General features: G+C 39.5%; 1 protein-coding gene across 3 annotated transcripts; it reads left to right on the forward strand.

The window, feature by feature from the left end:
- Positions 1-342: 342 nt before the first annotated feature.
- On the forward strand, positions 343-19652 carry LOC139739777 (uncharacterized). Of its 3 annotated transcripts, none has more exons than XM_071650373.1 (5): positions 343-361; positions 9271-9396; positions 10323-10488; positions 14858-15006; positions 17203-19652. In XM_071650373.1, the coding sequence occupies exons 2-5, from the start codon at positions 9286-9288 to the stop codon at positions 17245-17247; spliced, it is 471 nt and encodes a 156-aa protein (XP_071506474.1). In that variant the 5' UTR covers positions 343-361; positions 9271-9285; the 3' UTR covers positions 17248-19652. The 3 variants fall into 3 exon arrangements, with proteins under 3 accessions (XP_071506474.1, XP_071506473.1, XP_071506472.1); XM_071650372.1 differs by lacking the exon at positions 343-361 and adding an exon at positions 1011-1034; XM_071650371.1 differs by lacking the exon at positions 343-361 and having other exon boundaries at positions 9146-9396.
- Positions 19653-20445: the final 793 nt, after the last annotated feature.

Raw genomic sequence — 20445 nt, forward strand, 5'->3', positions numbered from 1 at the left:
CAGCGAAGCCGGGTGGGCACACGTACGTACCCCGTACGCGTACCCAGCTATCCCCAAGCTGCTAGCTGGCCGATTGGGCGTTGCTTGTGCAATACCACAGATACAGTCTGCGGGGCAGGGGCTGCACCACATGCCAGTTTAGGCCCCTAGCTAACCCTACTACAGGAAACATATCAAACGTGTCCTTTCCATATTGACCAGTATTTGTTTGTTACAGTGTGTAGCAAACGTGTGAACAAAGATCATAATATGTGATCTCACCTTGCTTTTGGAGTTTCAGATTCCGTGTTTTGTCACTAGCAGGTGCAACGTCAGGACGGTAGAAACGTCTGGTGCCAACCCTGTAATCAGCTGTTCACCTGTGCGTTGTGTTTACATTATATTGCAGTAGGTATCACAGTTGTCCAGCGTTGATATTCATACGCTCGTCCTGCTATTTGTACTATCAATAGATTGAAAGTCAGTTGTTTTCATCACCAATTGCTGTTTGTAAGGTTACCATCTCAATCTCAGCGTACTATGACTTATCAGCAATGAACCTTCATTCTTTTTCTCTTTTAGTTAAGAACTATATTTCATACAGTGGTAGTGGGATGCACTCTGCAAAGTGTACGCGAAACAACCGAGGCGCATCAGCAGAGCTCGCGAGCTGAGCGAGTGAATGCATTGTGTGTGTTGCATGCTGTTCATACCAACTCGTTGTTTTGGATTGTCAGAACCCAAGATTTGTTGCACGTCGTCGTAGTGCGGTGTTATGTGTATGGGGTATTCCACCTAAACTGCATATCGCATGCATGCTGCTGTTGTAGGCCTATTATCATCACCACTCAAGGGCGCGCGAGGGCAATCGAGGCTTTCCGGGTCTCAGTATCACGAAGGTGCAAAAAAACACTGAGCTCGTTCTCGTCCAGGGCCAGGGCTAGTCGACGAAGTCATATTGCAAAGGTACCTGTACAAGTTGGCCTTTCCTAATTGTGAGCAAACAGCACTATCCAGCTTTCCAGCTTTCCCACCACACCAGGAATAGATGTGAGGTAAGAATATCCATTAGCATTACTACGGCATTTAGAATGCACTGCACTGGAATCTAACCTGACCATTGGCATTGCGGTGACTCCCTTCTTTTTCTTGTTAATCTAATGTTAATGTTGTATTTGGAACTCTTACTCTTTATTGAAGACATCGTGTAAAAAAGCTACTAACCGTTAAAACTTAAAGCTATAGTTTACAGTCTAACGCCCAAACGCCACAACGGTACACAGTTTCACCCAAAGTTTGTATATAAATTCAACGTTAGATTCTAATGTTAAATCATAGGGGACGTAGTAGGCCTGGCAGTGGCCTTTTTCAGTCCAGGAAACCCGCTTGTATGAGGGGTGCTCCATCCTGCTCATTAAGGACTTTTCGATTGTGTGGACGTGGCTGCCATTCTCGTACGAGAGCGGCTCTAAATGGCTGCGGTCCACTCGTCACGTCCGCGGTGTTATCACCCATTTCGTTTTTCAGTGCATGCTGTTCGCGACGTACTGCCATGACGTCATGGACCCCTTCCCCTCCAGCCGGCTGGCGATTGGTTGTGCCACGCAATGACGTCATCAAGTCATGAATCCGCAGTGGCCGTGAAATCCCTCGAACACGCGTTTGCAATTCTGGCGTTGGACGTGCTGGAGAACCTTGGGCATGCGCAGTTCTTTAAAATGACGTCATTACCTCGACGGCCATGTCCACGAGGTGAAATCGAAAAGTCCCTATTGAAGGATCCCCCCACCTCACCTCGGCGTGCTTCATGAGTACCGTGTGTCGTGGCCATACTCACGAGCGGTTCATGAGGCCCTCGCCCCGGTTCACTTCTCATCCATCTCGCATCTGACAAATAGATCTAGATATGAATCAGGGCGACTTCGCACGGCGATTTTTGTTACATACACAGTTTGTTTACGAAATACAATATTTATCCCTGTTTGCTTCATATCAGCACTTCATCCCAACTTTCGTGATCTTGGAAAATCTTCCACCCTCTCTGAAACAGTAAAAGAGTCAGGAGAAGTGAAGTGATATGACCACTAATTCATGCGTGACTTCGGTGACAAACGCAACTCACCCATCACGCATGGGACTTTTCATGGTCAAGACAATTCGACAGGAGTGACCAGTCGATATGCAGTTGGCGCGTCCCTGTTTGTCATAGGGTATGCACTGGTTTGTGGCAGCATGTCAGATTTTGTGACGGAGTGTTCCTGGTTTGCAGCATGAGGGTATAATGTAAAAGTGGATATTTTCGTGTGACTAATATTTTTTCGCTCTCGGCCAGGTGAGAAGAGTTTCGCTTGTTTTTTTAAATTCTGCGGAATCAAGACATCAGCTACTGGAACATATGGCGAGCAAAAATATTCGCATGCTTTTATTTTCGCGCTAGTTTCTGGTTGCGCGAAATGCGAGAAAATTTCAACACCGCAAAAATGTCCACTTTTACAGTAGGCGGTACGCAAGATAAGAGGCTTTGTGATAACAGCACCTGCAGATTGCACGTCGGGTGCGGTGAATGCTTGTCCGATATGCCATCTGACGCAAACCAGACCACGTGCCCTCTATTGTAGCACTCCCCTGAAACCTTGTGAAGTTGTTCGTTTTATGTATTTGCTGTGATGGGGAGCAGAAGGCCACTAATACTCTCTCCCATCAATTCAAATTGACCTCCAAAAAGATGTATTTGTATCTAGGCATATCTAGGATATGTTCATAAGCCCGTGGACCTAACTCACATGGACATTCATTCATTTCATTAATCCATGCATGCCTCTATCCCTGTGTCAAAAGTGCGCAAAAATATTTTGAACATTCTTACCATCTGCCTTGATCTTATGATCTTAGCCACTGGCAATCCCGGACTTTCTCCGGCTTTTTCAGTAGCAAAATGCATGCATTTTATGTTCTTTTAAAGGGATAGCTAGCATTTTAGCTAATAAATGGAATATGATTTGTAATCTCATTTCCACCTTTTCCATACATTTTTCCAGAGTAAAAACAGATAATTCATGAGGAATACAATATGTATGCTGTACTATTAGTTAAAGGACAAGTTCACCTTCATAAACATAAGGATTGAGAGAATGCAACAATGTTAGTAGAACACATCAGTGAAAGTTTGAGGAAAATTGGACAATCGATGCAAAAGTTATGAATTTTTAAAATTTTTGTGTTGGAACCGCTGGATGAGGAGACTACTACAGCTTGTGAGTCATATGCGTACAACAGTATAAAGAAAATATAAAGAAAATTCAACATATTTTCACTTTTTTCACATAATAAAAGAGCACTTGACTTGGCTCTTTCTAAAGGCAGGGGGAATAATATTACCCATAACATTTGTCGGTAACGAGTCGGGGGAATGTGAACTTTTTTCATAAGATGAAATTTTGTGAAATTCTCTTTATATTTTCCTTATATTGTTGTACGCATGTGACATCTAAATTATTCACACACTGCAGTAGTCTTCTCATCCAGCGGTTACTGCACAAAAACTTCAAAAATTCATAACTTTTGAACGGATTGTCCGACTTTCCTCAAACTTTCAATGATGTGTTCTACTAATATTGCTACATTCTCTCAATCCTTATGTTTATGAAGGTGAACTTGTCCTTTAAGGTCATATGTGTGAGCGATAGTGAGCGAATCAGTAATTTCCAATCCAATTAGTCATGTTCTGAGGTTTGCTGCTTCTCCTCATTGATGTTTATTCTCAGAAGATGTTTCCATCTGTAAAGGTGCATCAGCCAAATATGGCCGGGAATCGCGGAAACAACTTCTTTGTCAGTGATGATGCATGAAATGCAATTGCCATCATCATTTTCAAGACATCTGTATGTACTCATTAATATGCGCATAATTAGGTTGTGGCGAATCTCATACATCAGTAGGTGGATTTGTTGAAAGTCCTTTTGTGAGTAGGTCCATGATAAGCCTTAATTTACCAAATAAATTGCCACTTTTAAATTGCCGTTAACGATCGCCTCGTCACTGTACAGGCATGCTAACCTGGAAACATTAAACTGCACATTACTTGAATATGAGACCATTCTGAAGCAAATAATTTTCACACAACAATAGATATATAATGTACTCTTAAATGAATCCCACGAGGATTGGAACAATTATCCCCCTGCATTCCCACTGATTCTCACTGATCAGTTGCTAGCCATCCCCTTTAAACTTTTCCTGTTTTTCGGTCACGTGTGTGACATTTAGAGATAATTAACTTTGTATGTTAATTACTTATGATTTAATCATGTCTGTCATTCTTGGGCTAGATATGTTGAGATAGGTGTGGACAAACATATTTTTACCAAAAATTACAGAAAGGAAGTTAATAGACGCACAATTCCATCAGTCAAAAATATGGCAAAAATGCGTAATATTTCCTGTAAAATCTATGCCTATGCAAATACATGCAAATGAGCACAATAATGGCCCTAATTGGAAAATAAAAATATCATTCATGCAACTTCAGACAGTGCTCTGTATGATTATTCAACTCAAAATGTCATAGAACAAACTTCATTTTTTTGAAATTAGGTTCACTTTTCAAAGAATGGCCCTTCAGCAAAATGTGCTAGACTTTGGGAAGTCCCTTTCCAAGATTGCCAAATTTTGTGTATTCAAAATTGAAAGGTCACGCAAGCATGCCCCTCTTTGCCGTGGGGATTTCCTATTTCATGAATATTGTGTAGTTACTCTTCTTTGCTTATAATGGCATTTTAGATGTTTGGCAATAAGTGGTTGTAAGCATGTTGGAAGTTGGCCAGGTAGTAATGTTTATTTTCTCATTATTGCTTTTGTATAACAGGAGTATGTTAGAATAGATCGGTCCCATTTCAGTAGATTTTTTGTTGTTGTTGTAATGCCTCTGCCAGGAATTGTCACCGGAAGCATTATGTGTTCGGGTTGTCCGTCCATCCGTAATCAGTTTTGTGGACAGCATAGCTTGGAAACCGTTTGAGGTACCTCCTAATGAAACTTGGTATGTACAATGTACATGTACATGTATAGCGAGGTGCCCGCACCTCGTCAGGGGCCCGAATACCGTCACCCCACTTAAAATTGTTTTAAGCGCACTAAACAAAAATTTATGCCCGGGACTGTGTTCAGTACGCTTGAAACTTGGCAGGGCTACCACAACCAAGCAAATTGTGGTGAAAACCGAACAGTTTTTCGCGAAAATCTGAAATTTAATCGGAATACGTGTTATAAGTATCACCACTGTCCCCGCACGCATCTTTTACGTGTATGTCTATGGGAGCATCACGGTCACCCGCACACGTCTTTTACGTGCTTTGTCTATGGGAGCGCGGGTGACGAGTTGCGGACCCCTTCCTTAGCGCGCAACTTTTTCGCATCGTTCGCGTTTGACGACGATAGTTGCAAGTTTTCGATATCGATCAGTGAACTTGTGATTCCATTGGAATTTTCAGCATTTTTCCTGTATGTGAGTTGGATTTCAAAGAATTTCAGTGGCAAAATGTGATTCAAATATGCGCAAACATTAACTATGACGAGGTGCGGGTCACCCAAGTATACATGTATGTATGGGTGGACAAAGTTGTGCCTGATCAGTTTTTAGATACACGTGCACAAGGTCAAATGTCAAGGTCAAATTCTCAAAATTTCACTATTTCTCCCATTTATGTAATGCCTAAAGGTGTTTTCCTGGAATTTAGTAACAGGATAAATGTTCTATACAGAAAGTTTTAGTTTTCTCCATACATTGTATCTTGGAAATTGCTCAAGGTATCTTCATGAAACTTAGTATATATTTACTGCCTGGCAGTGATTTTCTTGGAACTTTTGGGATCATGGGGTCAAAAGTCAGAGGTCAGGTTCAAAGGTCAAGGGAAAATGTGACCGGCGACAACGGTTTCAGGCAAAAGTGGAGAATTCTGAAAATTCATTTTTTCATTGAATCGCATTGCCCATTTCCTAAGCTTTACATTGATATAAAACACATATAAAGCGAAATATAATGCACTTTTTGATTTGTTAGCCTGACAAAATTGCGAGAAAACGGGCTTTGAAGATTTCCGTCATGCTCGAAGACAATGCCCAGCGGCGATGCGAGGTGAGAGTCACCCATCCGTACAATGGTGCCAATCGAGATTAAGCTCAGCCTCTAGCAACCACAGCGTCTTCTGATTGGCTCACTGAGAGAGTCAAATTTCCCGGGCACCTTCCTCGGAACTCAGCGTATGGAGCTGAATGTACAATGCGTTTCGCTCGGGTTTGTTTACCAGTACGTCTTTCAAGATGGCGGATACGATAATTACAAGCTGCTGGTTATGTGTGTATGGTGCACGTATTACTCAATAGCATCCACACGCTACGCGTGTGTGTATATGTCACGGGAGCGGGTGGCACATTCGTATCAACATCTATACAAATCACGTTTTCATAGCGGTTGATTTGTCTTGTAAATTTCATCATTGGGACCCTTTCGAAGGCAGAAAGATAAAAAGGGTCACGCTTCCTGTTGTTCTGGTTTTTGTTTGTTTTTGTTTTTGTCAAGCCATGCATGTTTTGCATTGTGCGGTAAACATGCAAGCAAGCAAACAAACAAACAAACACGACTTTACTCAGTTTGGTGCAATTTTGACGTTAACTGATCATTTATGACCACTCCTTTTCTCTCTTCTACTGTCTTTTTTTTAGTCAAATTGCTGTCATATTTACTACAAGCTATTATCAAGTCAGTTTCCGATCGTATGTTGCACGATTTGTGTGGCGATTTGCCACTCTGATACGCTTAAACCATGTTCCCTATCGTATCTATTTTCACGTTAAGTTTGTGCTGCCTAGTGTCGCTGTTCACTTTTTGTTTCACTTCCGTTGTCGGAACATTGCGGTAGAAAAGCTCTGATAGAAAGCCAAACGAAGAGCATACACTAAAAGACGGAGCGTACTGGTATCTATCAACAACAATGGAGCATACATGCGTGGACAAAACATTTCCGACACGCTGCGAGGTGTATCTCCGAAAGCCGAACTATGTAAATGTGTGCGACGCACTATCCAATGGCACGCGAGATGCCGCGCCGTAGCAACACTGGGCATAGTGGCGTGGCATTCGAAAGAAGATCAAAACTGACAAGTGCGATCCAACATAGGGTGTTTAAAATTTTATTTTCGGTAGGAAAAACTTAGTGTTATGCTGTGAAATTTAGTGTAGATGTAGAAAACATATCAAAGATTCAATTTCTGCAAAAACCCAAAATCGACAAAGATATTGGTCAAAATTTTTGTACCCCGCCTAGGAAGGAATTTGCTCTTGCGACTTTTGCCTGAAACCGTTGTCGCGGGTCACAAATGTTCAAATGACACAATTTTTGCCACATTTTGAAAGTACTCTGAGAGTTCAGTATTGTCATGAAAATAGATGTTGCCAGTTTGTGATTATTGGAAGAAATGTGGGCCATGGGGTGAAAAGGCAAGGGTCAAAGGTCAAGTGAAAATGCTCAAATCCTTGAATACCTGCTCTCTTAAACAATTAAAGCTACCCATCCAAATGAAACCTAGTTCAAAGAAAGTAAACACTCACCAAATTTGTGACAAAACATGTCATTTTAATTTTTTGCCAATTGAAACTGTCGTCTCATATACCTAATTCATGTCAAGACCTACTGCTAGACCTATAGAGAACTATGCATTATGGCGGAGGCATACCAGTCGCCATAGCAACATTTCTCTTTTTTTTCCAGTTTTTTAAATTGTGACACCCTTGTATCCCAAGGAAAGATTAATCACCCTGTCATCACAGTGAATAGAAAGCAATATAGTTACAACTTTAGTGTACATGCCTTTAAAAGTTTTAGGAGCAACATCTGAAAAAAAAATAGTGGAAAATATGATCGTACATGTATAAAAAGGGCTCCATCAAAGATTTGTATGCAATACATTGTAGTTGAGCACACCGCATTTCATTGCAAGCATGCTTGTTCATGCCCAGTGGTAATTTTGGTATTTTATTTACACTTACAGGAAGCACTTTTTGATGGTGCAAATTGCAGTCACTTCAAGTGCAATTACTATGTGCCAACTGTTAGGGCATTTCTTGTTGCACATGACACATAGAGAGTTTATATATGCACATTGAACATATTGGTGCTTTAGACACCACTGCATGTGCTGTTAATTATGATGTTGTGCTTTAGGTGGGATTCTCATGCTGCAATTCACAATTTTAGCACTTAACGGTAATGCAATGATATCAAGATGTGGGGTTCAATGAAAGGTACAGAGTACGCATCATTTACATAGGGAGCTGCTTGGTACTATCGTGTGTACTACATTGTAAGTGATCCTTTCAGTTGTGGCCTCACAGGTTCATAGCAGTACACTTGAAATAGCGTTGCAAATGTTAAAAATACTTTGCTTTTAGATTGGACCTTTTGGCCTTCAATAGAAACAGGGACGTTTCTAAACTCTCCGTAACCTGCTGAGGACGGACTGATTTTGCTGCAACACGCATTTCCCATAGACAGCTGCCCGAGTATACTTGGAACTCGTCTTCAAGGGGTTAAAATGCTTGTTTCAGCGAACACCAAGCACATATCGACATAAACTACCAAGTGCTGTAATGCATGCTGAATGAAATGTTATGTAAAGAATTAGAACTTTGAAACTTCATACATGTAGACTGTTTTTTCCTGTCGCACAGAGCTCCCTCTTCCTGTCAGACAAAGCTCCAACCAAGACCAGACCCGGGAAATGTTTTTAATGTATTTTGATCCTCATGTTTTGATTGTATATTTTGGTACTACACATGTACACCATCTCATACATTGTACATGTATTGTCACTGCACCAACCCATCCACATCTACATATAGCTGTGTTACAGCTGCTACATATGGGGATTACTTTGTCAAGACTCAAGATCATTTTCAGGAGAAATTCATATTTCAGAACTACAGTATGTCACTCAGGATTCCATTCATGACTACCGTTACAATACATTCATATCCAAATACATGAGGCAAATATCACTTAAACCCCTCATTTTTGAAGAGTATCAATTTTTTGTAATAAAATCAGGATTTTGTGATGCTGTGTGATTTGATCATTTTCAGGAGAAATTGTATGTCACTTCCATTCACCAATACTGTTACAGTATGCATATAAATTCAGATACATGTATATGAGGCAAATATCACTTAATCCCTCATCTTTGAAGTATCAATTTTTGTTGATTTTTGTTGTTGTTGTTGTTTTGTCCTGTACCCAGAGAGAAGACGTGAAGATGTCGGTGGAGCTAGCCCTGGTAACCGAATCTCAGAGCAACCCCAAGGATGAGAACCCTTATGCCGATTACATGTGGATGGGAGAGGAAGAAAATGAGTTTGACCTAGATGTAAGTTGTTACGTCGCGCCATCATAGTGGAGACTTTTTTTTTTGTGCGATAAATTTCTGTTGAATTTTATGTTGTCTTCTTCATCCTGTATGGCATAATGTGCCTGGTTGATACTAACTGTTTAGTGACTGTTGCTACATTTGTATTCACCTGGGGCGAGAACTTATCCTGTGTCTAGTGGGAATATGCAGTCAAGAGTATGCTCGTACAAAATTAAATATCTCCAGAAATCTATGTGTGTTGTGGTTTCTGTGATAGTTTGGTTGAGTGTGGAATTCATGAAAATTTTCACACCATGAAATATTCTATGTCTACATTTCTGTTAAATGATATTGAAAATGTCGTTGAGAGGATACTGTATTATACGCCGAATATTTCGCGAGGTTTTTATTTTCGCTAATTTCGTGAATCAGGTGCTATTTGCGAAATTAAAGACACGCGAAAATATTGACTCTGATCCCGATGTGAATGTGATGTACGAGTGTACACTTCTCCATTCAGTACAGGACTCCACGATCGCGAATTTAACCACTTGCGAAATCGTCGGGAATTCCCGATTTGCGAAAATTTAGACTCGCGAAATATATGGCGTATACAGTATTTTGCAAATGAATATATTATCATTTTTCTTCTTGAATATACACTATCAATAGTGAAGTGTCAGTAATAAAATTAAAGGAAGAATTTCATTAGGTCAGGTCAGGATTGACTTTTAAAAGCAATTAAGTTTCAATGTTTTGTATACTTTTAAACAAGCTGAAAGATAAGAAAAAAAAACCAGAAGAGGAAGTAATGTCACGAAACCTTATGATATTTGTTATTCATATTGTAAGCATAAAACATGAAATAGATTGCACTATGTCCGATGATTCTGTTCGAAACACCTCAAGTCAGAACTCTTTGTTTCATACCGTGCTTAATGCAGGTGTTGGCTCAGCTGGAAGAAGAAGAGTACATTGAAAACTGCTTCCAGGATATGCTTGAGGAGGAAGCCCTGGGGCTCTTCACCCCACCCCCTGTGTCGTCGACGTCCACAATGACGTCCACCACCAGTCTACCGCCCATCCAGAACCTCAGTATTGGCAACGGCAGTGAGTGGCTAGCTCTCCCATATGGTTCCATCGCAGTCAAGTCATACATTATAATAGCCAAAACATGGTTCTCAGAAGGGCTCAAAATTCATCTTCCATCATTTGGAATTTGCTTCCAATACATACAAAGGGTCTACCAAGAAACTGGCCTGGCTAACGGGATATGCCAGGATGATGAGTTGTTTTAGTGTGTTTTGAGATCAAAGGAGAAGAATAATTTCGATCATAGTACATGACTTTAATTCCAGAAGAGCCATCCTCATTAACCCCGCATTCAGCATTTTGGAAAGGTAGAATGTAAGGTTATGATCGATCGTGTCCTCACAATCATATTCTCCAAAAAGCTGCATGCGTTTCACTCTAGCGTAGAAGATCGATGGATATCGCTGTGGCCTGATTTGTCAATTACTGATAATCAAGTATGAAAACTTACATAGCAACCACGATGGGGTAAGATCAGAGATTATTGACTTTGGGCAAACCTTCTTGGCTAATATTTTGCATTTCATTGTTACCCAACTGAAATTGTGTTAATACATTATTACAGAGTTATTTTACGCATTTCGTATGCATATATTGGTTATGTACAGCAATAATGGACAGTTCTGCTGGCACTATATGAGAACTATGTTTTGGCTTTAATGTTGTTACTTTCTTTTTTATGCCTCCGCCACAAAGTGGTGCCGGAGGCATTATGTTTTCGGGTTGTCCGTCCTTCCGTCCGTCCGTAATGAATTTTGTGGACAAGGCATGAAACTTGGCATGTATGTGTATTAGGGGGTGAAGTTGTGCCTATCAACTTTTGGGTGCACATGCTCAAGGTCAAAGGTCAAAAGGTCAAGGTCAAATACATAAAATTTCACTATTTCCACCATATCTATGCAATGCCTGAAGATATTTTCTTGAAACTTACTGTATACATGTATTACCCAGTTAAGATTCTCTGGTGAAAGTTTGGGTCATGAGGTCAAAGGTCAAAGGTCAAAAGGTCAAGTAAAAATATTAAAACTTCTTTTTTTTTTCCGTAACTTGGAAAATTGTTCAAGGTATCTTCATGGAACATAGTATATACATGTACTGACTGGCAGTGATTATCTAGAGAATGTAGGGTTCATGGGGTCAAAGGTCAAGTGCAACACTTCGAAATTTTACTATTTTCCTCATGTTTATGCAATGCCAGCAGGATTATTTTTTTTTACACTTGGTGTATGCATGTGTAATCTAATAGAAGTTCTCTGGAGAGTTTTTTTTTTCTTTTTCTTTTTTTTTTTTTGCCTCAAAGGTCAAAAGGTCAAAGATCAAGTGAAAGTGCTGAACTAAATTTTTCCTCCATATCTCGGAAGTGGCTCAATTTATCTTAAAACTTACTGCATATTTATGCATTTCTACCTGAAAATAATTATCTTATGAATTTTAGGGTCAAATGCCAGATGAAAATGGTAACAATTTACTATTCAGTACAGAAATTGCACTTTTTCTCCATACCGGTACCTTGAAAATTACTCAGTGCATAAATGTATGAATGGGCCAAAGTCAAGTTAAAGTCCTTAAATCCCCCAATACATGCTCTCCTATTCATCCAATTAAACCTAGGTCAAGGAAGGTGAACATTCAACACATTTGTGACAAACTTGTCATTTCAATATTTTGCCAATTTTTGTGAAAATGTAATCACACATTGTCCACATGTACCATCTAGACCTATTAGGAGAATCATGCATTATGGCGGAGGCATACCAGTCGCCATAGCGACATTTCTAGTCTTCTTCTTCTTCTTCTTCTTCTTCAAGGAAGTTACTGTAAAATGAGGAATTTTCGCGTACATTTTAACTTCGCGAATTTTGCGAGCGCGAAGATTCGCGAAATTAAAATGCACACAAAAGTTCTTGTCTACACTACATTGTATGCATTGAATGCCAGTGGCAGTTTGCGAAAATTTCATGCCGCAAAAAAGACCGTCGGCTCCAATTCGCGAAAAATTCATGCCGCGAATATATCATGTTGTACAGTATGTTTTTGCCATTGCTGGTTCTTCTGTCTGTCTGCAAAATGGCTCAAAAAGTTGGGAATGGATTTGGATGAAACTGAAAGGAAACGTTGATGATGACACAAGGAACAGTTGATTAAATTTGGTATTGATCTTGTCCACCATCTGGAATTTGGATTTTTTTTTTTTTTAAAGGATTATCATCGGTGAATAGGACCAATGAACAAGGGAGTTCAAGCTGCGCGTATTTGAGACTTCTATATTTGGAAGGTGGGCGATTTTCTGCATGCATATGTATGGGTGGAAATCACTGATCTCTATGGAAGAACAAGATCAGTGGTGGAAATGAGCTGCTTGGCGGAGGAGGTCTCTGCTATCAGAGTGCTTCTCTGGTTATTATTTTTATCAATATTATTATTGGTGTTGTTGCCATCATTATCATTTACTATTTTTATTGTTATTTATTTCGTTACTACTATTACTACAAGTACTGTTACTAATATTACTGGTATCGGAGGCAGATCCAGGAAGTGTCGCCGGAGGCATTATGTTGTTGGGTTGTCCATCTGTCCGTCCTTCCATCCGTAATCAATTTTGTGGACAGCGTAACTAAAAAAAAACGTTTGAGGTATCCTAATAAAACTTGGCATGTATATGTATAAATACAAATGATGAGGAGCAGCAAAACCTGAGAACATGACAAATTTTGTGTCAGAAGATGGGTAATTGCTGATTCGCACATTTTTGCACACGCATGATGCATTTAAGACCTTGCCTAATGGCAAGATATACCTGTTCTTTACCATTACCATCCCTTTTTGCTCTGGAATAAGCTGCGGAAAAGTGAAATATTGAGATCACAAATGACAATCATTCTGCCAAAATGTTAACTTTCTTTTAAAAACTGCCTGCTTCTTCCAAGTGAAATTGTGTGAGGCATGATTAACTGCACATTCACTTTACTTGATTTTTGTGAGTTATTTTCTTCTGCGCATATAGTTTTAGATTTCTCGAATCTTAAATCTCCATCTTGTTCTTCTCCCGGCTTGCTGGCGGTGACGATGATGGGATCAAAGCAGTGAAGCATGTTTAAAATGTCTTTGTGGCGCTTTTGAGATGTACAGGTGCATGAATCAATTAACGATACGATGAATGTCCTCGTATATTAGGTCCATAGTTTAGTGAAGAGCGTTACATTTTACCATCACTTTTTTCACAGAATACTTGGGGGGGGGGATCCTTTGTGATAGTCAGAAAGATGTAAAGGAGAGATCATTACATAATAACACTCCCCATTCTCATCCAGTCACCATGGCTGCAATCTCACAATGAAAAACTCTCTCTTACCTTTGATTTGTTGCAAGCTCTAGACAATTTGTTAGCATTACCAGGTGAATATTTACAAATATTATAGACAGAGTGGGGAAGAATGGCTGATTATGTGACTCGATGAATTATTCCTTATCATTTATTGTGTACCTTTTGATGACTTTGTGTTAAGCATTATCCATTCTATTAAATGCGAAGGCATAGTCCATGTCGGCTTTTCTGAAGAAAGGGAGGGCATTTTGTCCATGACGAAGAAAGCTGGCTTTTGATATGCATTGCCTGTAGCATAGTACACTGTATATTGTTATCTTATCCAGTGCAGTTGTTCAAATGTTATAATTACATATGGAAGGATGTTCTGAGGATTTGGGTCAGGATTAGGATTTGGGGTCGAGGCAAGAATTAGGGATTACCTAAATTCATAAGTCTCAAGTATATCAGGGTAAGTTGTATTTATTGATCAGTTACAAGTATACAAGCAAGGTTGGATTATCCAGTTACTGCAAGAACTGACTTCAGATATGAAAGTGTCACTGTCATCTTGGCACTGTCAACATAAAACATAATTATGCAATACCAAATTATTTTAGTTTCGCGAGAGAAGTTCGAAGTTACAGACAGGCATTACAAGGGCTTTATTTGTGCTATGTGACAGATATACCACACATGAACACGTTTTGCAAGTTACGATCATCCAGTGCAAGCGATGTGATGTACATGTACATGTAAAGCAACATACATGTACATATTGCTGGCCCCTGCTTGCACCCAGTTGCAACCAACATGTGTGCATGCATGAGAATATAGTTGTATTGTATGCTTACTATACACATACTCATGCATGCAGCCGATACTTTGCAGATCAATAAAGTTGACCTGATGCTTTATATATGCAACAAGTATTATATGTTCATCATGCATGTCATTAGAACATGCAAACAGACATACATTGTAAGTCATACATGGAATTTATGTATTGGAATTCCATAGATGCCATAATTCCATGGACCTCAACATTCTGAAACTTTGTGTTTTCCATGTTTGTGCATGCAGATGGAGAAGAGAATGGTCACCATGGCAACGGAGATGTCATCCTGATTCCAGCCAATCATGTCAACTACGACTCTGGAGCAGGAGGCGATGCAGAGCTGGGACCAACCTTGAATGACTTGAGTGATGACACCTTGGGCAGGAAGAATGAGGTACTGATGTAAACAAGCTTTTTTTGCTGACCTGACCCACACTGCTATTAAAGTGAGATGCTGGTTTTATGTTAACCAATAAAGTCTGAGGGTTATTTTGCTTCTAAAATTTTCATCTTGTTCTTGTTGAATTGGCAAAATTGGCATGTTTGATGTTATTCCAATATTAGAGACAGATTGAATACAATTGGTTGAAACAAAAGGTCTGCCCAAAATCAGAGAGAAATTTACAAATATTTGCCCATCTGAGAGAGACAAGGGAACTTGTATAAAAATTCTATGAAGTGTGTTGCCAATTTAAAGCCCAAACAAAGTTCTGGTACGCCTGCAAAAGTTGTCAAATTTCGCTCCCAAAGGTGAAGGTATGCTTAGGAAATGTGCAGGATAACGATGTTATTACAAGATATTCGATGGGTAACGACGAAAATGCCAAATATTAACCAAAAAGGTTCAGTCTCAGAACTTACCCGAAAGGGGTCAGGCTAAACTCGGACTCGGGGATTACTCGGCGCTTCGCTTTGACGGCGGGATGAGTTGTAATGGTTGTCCCTCTGATTGTACAGTGTTGTCCTATGGGAGCGGCCTGTACAAACTAGCGCTTCGTGTTCTGGCTACTCGCAGTAATGGTCCGAGTTGTTACAACGCGCGCATCAAAAACCTCTTTTGCGCGCATGCAAAATTAGTGTGCGCCTATCAAGCACCTCTAAAACAACCAAAGGCGCTTGATAAACAACAACAAAAACTCCAAAGACCGCGCGTCTCAGCAACTGAGGACTGCGCGCTGTCATTTTTGTTTTGTTTTGTACAGGATTACGTTAGCACGCACTTTCCTGTCCATTCAGTTAGGCCTCATTTGGTATTATGCAGTGGCCAGTATGTAGCGATCACTTACTGCATGTGAATTGTTTGAAGTAGGGTCGAATTCTTCCCGAGACCGAGTTAGTCTGGAGCCTTCTGGAATAAAAGTCGGTTTTCCTACTATTATTATTTTTCTCAAAATACTCCAAACCGACTCATCATTCCGGCAAACCGCGTCAGCCAGGTAAGTTTCTTAGTGGACTCTTTCGATATATTGCAAGCAAAAATGAAATGGTGCTAGACGGGTTCTCAAGCACTTACCGAAACTTAGTTTTCACTTTAAGAGTGTTCTATGAAGATATTGCCCACTTAACCCTAACCAGGCCGGGCTTTTTGGAGTGTTCTGTGGCCGAGGGAGGGTTGATTCAACCCCCCGAGATCTCGGCCGTCGATCGCGCAATCGCCATGAAAATTGGCACATGCATTACCTGTGGCGTAATCTACCAAACTATACAAAAAGAAATGGAAATTTTCATTATATTATTTAATTATGCTAATATATGCATAAAATCAAACATTTTGCTCTAAATCAGAAAGTAAAGCTCCTAGAATCCTAATTTTTGGTGATAACGTTCTTTGTAGCATTCCTAACAATGTCCTAGAAAAAAAATCTCGTATCAAAATTAATTTCTTATGTATTTTATTGTTTTTCAACATTTTGTTTTATCATTTTTTTTTTGCGAAATTTATGACAGAACCTATTTCAAGCATAATTATGCTAAAATTAATTGATTTCAGTCTTTGAAAGTGAAAATAATTATATTTTTATGAATAAGGTGAGAAAACTCCATTTGCATAGACTTTATACACAAAATCACATTTTTGAGCCATTTTCGTCTGACAGGCATGTATAAAAGGTCGTGCAGTGTCATAATGTTATGCACAATTTTCGCGAAAATGGTGTCAAAAGATATGCGAAACTTGAATGTAAAAAGTCAGCAAACAGCGCAGTCAAAAAATTTAGTGCGGTGGAATAGTCGCAAAAAAAATGTCGAGGGGGGTTGATTCGACCCCCCCGGCCTTTTTAGGGTTAAAGGGGAACAAACCCCAAATAAACTTGGCAATTGAGTGATTGCTGCAATAGTGATAGAACACATCAGTGAAAAGTTTGAGGGAAAAATTACTACTTATGACTTCTAACATCTTTTACTGGCAATTACTGCTATCAAACATGCTATTCTATTACCGGTATGTCCTCACCATGTATTGTCTGTATAAGGTCTATGTATGCATGGTGACTACTCCCATTTGTGTTATTTCAAGCATAGCATGGCAGTCTTGTTTTGCCCAATTATTGTGATTTTTTTTTCTCTCTCTCTCTTTAATACTGGTCAACAGAACGCGTCAGATTCTGATTCGTCCGAGGGGTCACCGCAGAGATAGGCCTGGGCCCAGTGACACCAGTACACTGCACCAGAGACTGCATGCATTCCTGTCATTCAACAACAAACAAAAAAAAAAAGAGAAAAAATGTCTTGATAACCAAAAGTATGGATATATGACTGTGTTTTAATGTCTTTTATATATGTTGAAAACATATTTGAGGTCATCTGTGATTTATTGATTGTCAATGTGTGATGAACTGTGTTCACCGCGTTTTGTGTTTTCGTTTTGGATTTTTTTTTTCCCCCCCGGGGGAGGGGGATGAGATTTGGGATTGATGTGCATCCGGAGAAAATATATAATTGCCTCAGAGGTTGAGCACTTGTGACGTATTCTGGAATGTATTTACATTGTATGCACCAATGAATGTATTTCGTTCTCTTGACCTTGATGATAATGTAAGTGAGAAAGAGTATTCCATTGGAGCTATGCGCAGCTTTGCGATGGAAGCTGACCACTCTTTAACAAGTGCAAAAATATAATTGTCAAATACCGCCAAAGTTAATGAGTAAATGTTGTGATTTGATTTTATTTTTTCTTAAGGTTGTAAATGCTGCTGAGCTTTTCTAGTCCTGACAAAAGCACAAATCCAATCCATCCCAAATTTACTCTGTGGTTACTCCTTTAGATGCAAAAGGCTGGAAGATGCAGAAAAGTGACTATATTCACATTGGTTGAATATCACAAATTTAATCTTGTTATCATGTTTGAATATGCGTATCCATAAGGTCCAAGCATGGTTGGAGAGACTACCCAGGAGTTAATGGCATTTTCCCTCTTTTTCGTTGCAGTCGCAAAGAAGACAAGTAACATACATTCGAAGGCAAGGTTTCAATACACATTGCATCAAGACCAAATTTACGTGCTCAGATAAAGCAAGTACTTGTTGTCAAGGGAACGTTGAATGATTTGCATTGTTTTGTCAAATGTTCTCATATCTACTCTAATTGCTTCTGAGAACATGGTCTGCTTTTATTTATCATTATAATCACTTTTTTATTATTATTATCCTGGCTTCAGGAATCCTGTGCCATAGTGGGAACTATGTTATGTCGATTCTCAGTTATCCAGCTATTTGAATTATTTTAGTATTTCTTTGTTTCATTTTATTTGTCGTTTTTTTTTTTTAAATCACAGTGCCATAAGATAATACCATCCTTCGTGCTTTGTAAAACCCCTTTTCAGAGGAAATATTCCAGAAAACAGAAGAGAAAAGATGTTCAGAATGACCACAAAAAAAAAAATGAATAAAAAGGAACAGAGTGAGGAAAAATAAGTGAAGTCAGACATTGAAGGGAAACATTTGGAACTGAATGTCTGTCGACCACCTGTCGGGGGTTTTCCCCGGGGTCAGTCAATATGGGGCTTTCATACAGCCATGATGTCTGTGTTTGCATTCGTGTGCAAACTTACCAGAAGAATGGATTTCGCTGAAATGGAGCGAGAGTGTAAACTACTTCGCTATCTTGCATTGAAAAAAAAAAAATGCAATAGATGTATACTAGACTAGACACACTGCTATGTGGCTGTGGAGTGTATTGTTGAAGATGTCTACAAGACACAACGGTGGTTGACCAACTGGTTGTCCAATGATTGCAATGGTCGACAGGATTCAACAGATTTCTTGTTCCTCTTAGCTGCCCTTTTGAACTTCATCCAGGATAAATCAGGGTTTGTTTTTTTCTATGGTTTATATATCAAGGAGTGATTTAAGACCATAGGTGACTTGAATCTATGGTTATCATTCTGTTTGAACAATCAAGAATCGTTACCATGATACTTTCAGAGCAGTTTCCGTTTTGTGTTTGTGTACTTGTGTGTACTCATCATTTTGTGTATAGTGTACAGTGTAAATTGTAAATATTGGACAATTCCACTGTTGGCAAGCAGGCAAAGATATAATTTATTTTTACCGTGCGTTTTTGTAAGTTTTTGCGTTTGCATTTACACAACTACTGAGCACTTCCATGCTGTGTTTTCTTCCGAGCGTTGCAATTAAGGGCGGGAGGCCATCTTTCTGAGGTTTTTTTGTTTTAGAGCACAAACCAATAATTTTATTGTAACAGTACCTGTGAAGTCGTTGTAGCTAACGCAGTGGGTACGTACCAGTATGCCACAGATTCTTTTCTTGGCATTGTGTGCTGGGTGGTCTGCTCGTAGTTGGTTTTCATTCCATCGCTGCGAAAAAAAAAAATGGCAGCTTTCTGTGTCACGTGTGTCCGATGTGATTTGATGATGCGCCGGACATGGAGCAGCAAGCGCTGGGGTCCGGTTTGTGAGGCCTCGGCAAATTTCTCTCTGTTGGAAGGAGACGTCTCCTTCTGTCTTAGTGAGAAATACATTTTGACCACCATACTCTGGGCAGATGCTGTTGGTATATGCAATGCTCTAAGATATGACATTTGGGGGAGGGGATGGGTGAGGGGGGAGGGGGATGATTTTCTTTGTGGTTGAAATATGCCTGCCCCACCTCGTATTCACCTCTGGGTTATCACCCCTGGGCCCTGTTTTATGAAGAGTTAAAATTGATTATATAGATGATTTCAGCTGTAAGTCTGTGGCAGTCTATGTGGTAAGGAAATTTGAAATCGATTTTATCTTTTGATAAAACGGGGCCCTGATCTTGCAAACTCTGTTGACATTGACTTTACATCTCCTGCGCAACAGTCACTCTTCAAAGTGATCTCGTTATAAAATCTTGTTATAAGATCTTGTTCTAATGACAGTGCACCTTTTGTATAGCAACACTGTCACACACCAAAGTAAATTCCAACGATACCTAGAGGTGGGTTATCCAGCCATCTCAGCTGGAAAATGAAACAAACCAACAAAACAAGGTGTATTTACAGGACAGCTATACAGTTTGTTTTGTTTGTATTTCAGTGTGAGAAGGCAATGGAAGTCCTTACTCCAGTTGGCAGGCATTGTCTACAGTAAAAATCAAGTTATAAAAGCATTTGAGATGACTGCTAATGGCTATGGCAACGAAAACGAAACAAACCAAAAAACAAAACAAAACAACCAAACACCCTGCCTGAATTTGAGGTAAAATGAAAAGATGATAAAGTGATCAAAAACATGCTTAGACATCAAGACATCTTAAAAAAAGAAAAGGATTATGTTGGTAGATTATATATATGTATCCTGGGTCCAGTATACTATTCAGTTTGGTTTCATATTTCAACTATACGTATTAGA

The sequence above is a fragment of the Diadema antillarum genome, unplaced genomic scaffold (assembly GCF_040938485.1).
Source record: "Diadema antillarum isolate AM-2024a unplaced genomic scaffold, OU_Dant_1.0 seq00000819_RagTag, whole genome shotgun sequence".
NCBI lineage: Eukaryota > Metazoa > Echinodermata > Echinoidea > Diadematoida > Diadematidae > Diadema > Diadema antillarum.

Excerpts from the sequence above, each read along its gene's own strand:
- LOC139739777 (XM_071650371.1), top strand. The coding sequence starts at position 9,178 with ATGTATATGAGGCAAATATCACTTAATCCCTCATCTTTGAAGTATCAA. Across the intron at positions 9,397-10,322 it reads AAAATGAGTTTGACCTAGAT|GTGTTGGCTCAGCTGGAAGA; the intron begins GTAAGTTGTTAC and ends TGCTTAATGCAG. Across the intron at positions 10,489-14,857 it reads CCTCAGTATTGGCAACGGCA|ATGGAGAAGAGAATGGTCAC; the intron begins GTGAGTGGCTAG and ends TTGTGCATGCAG.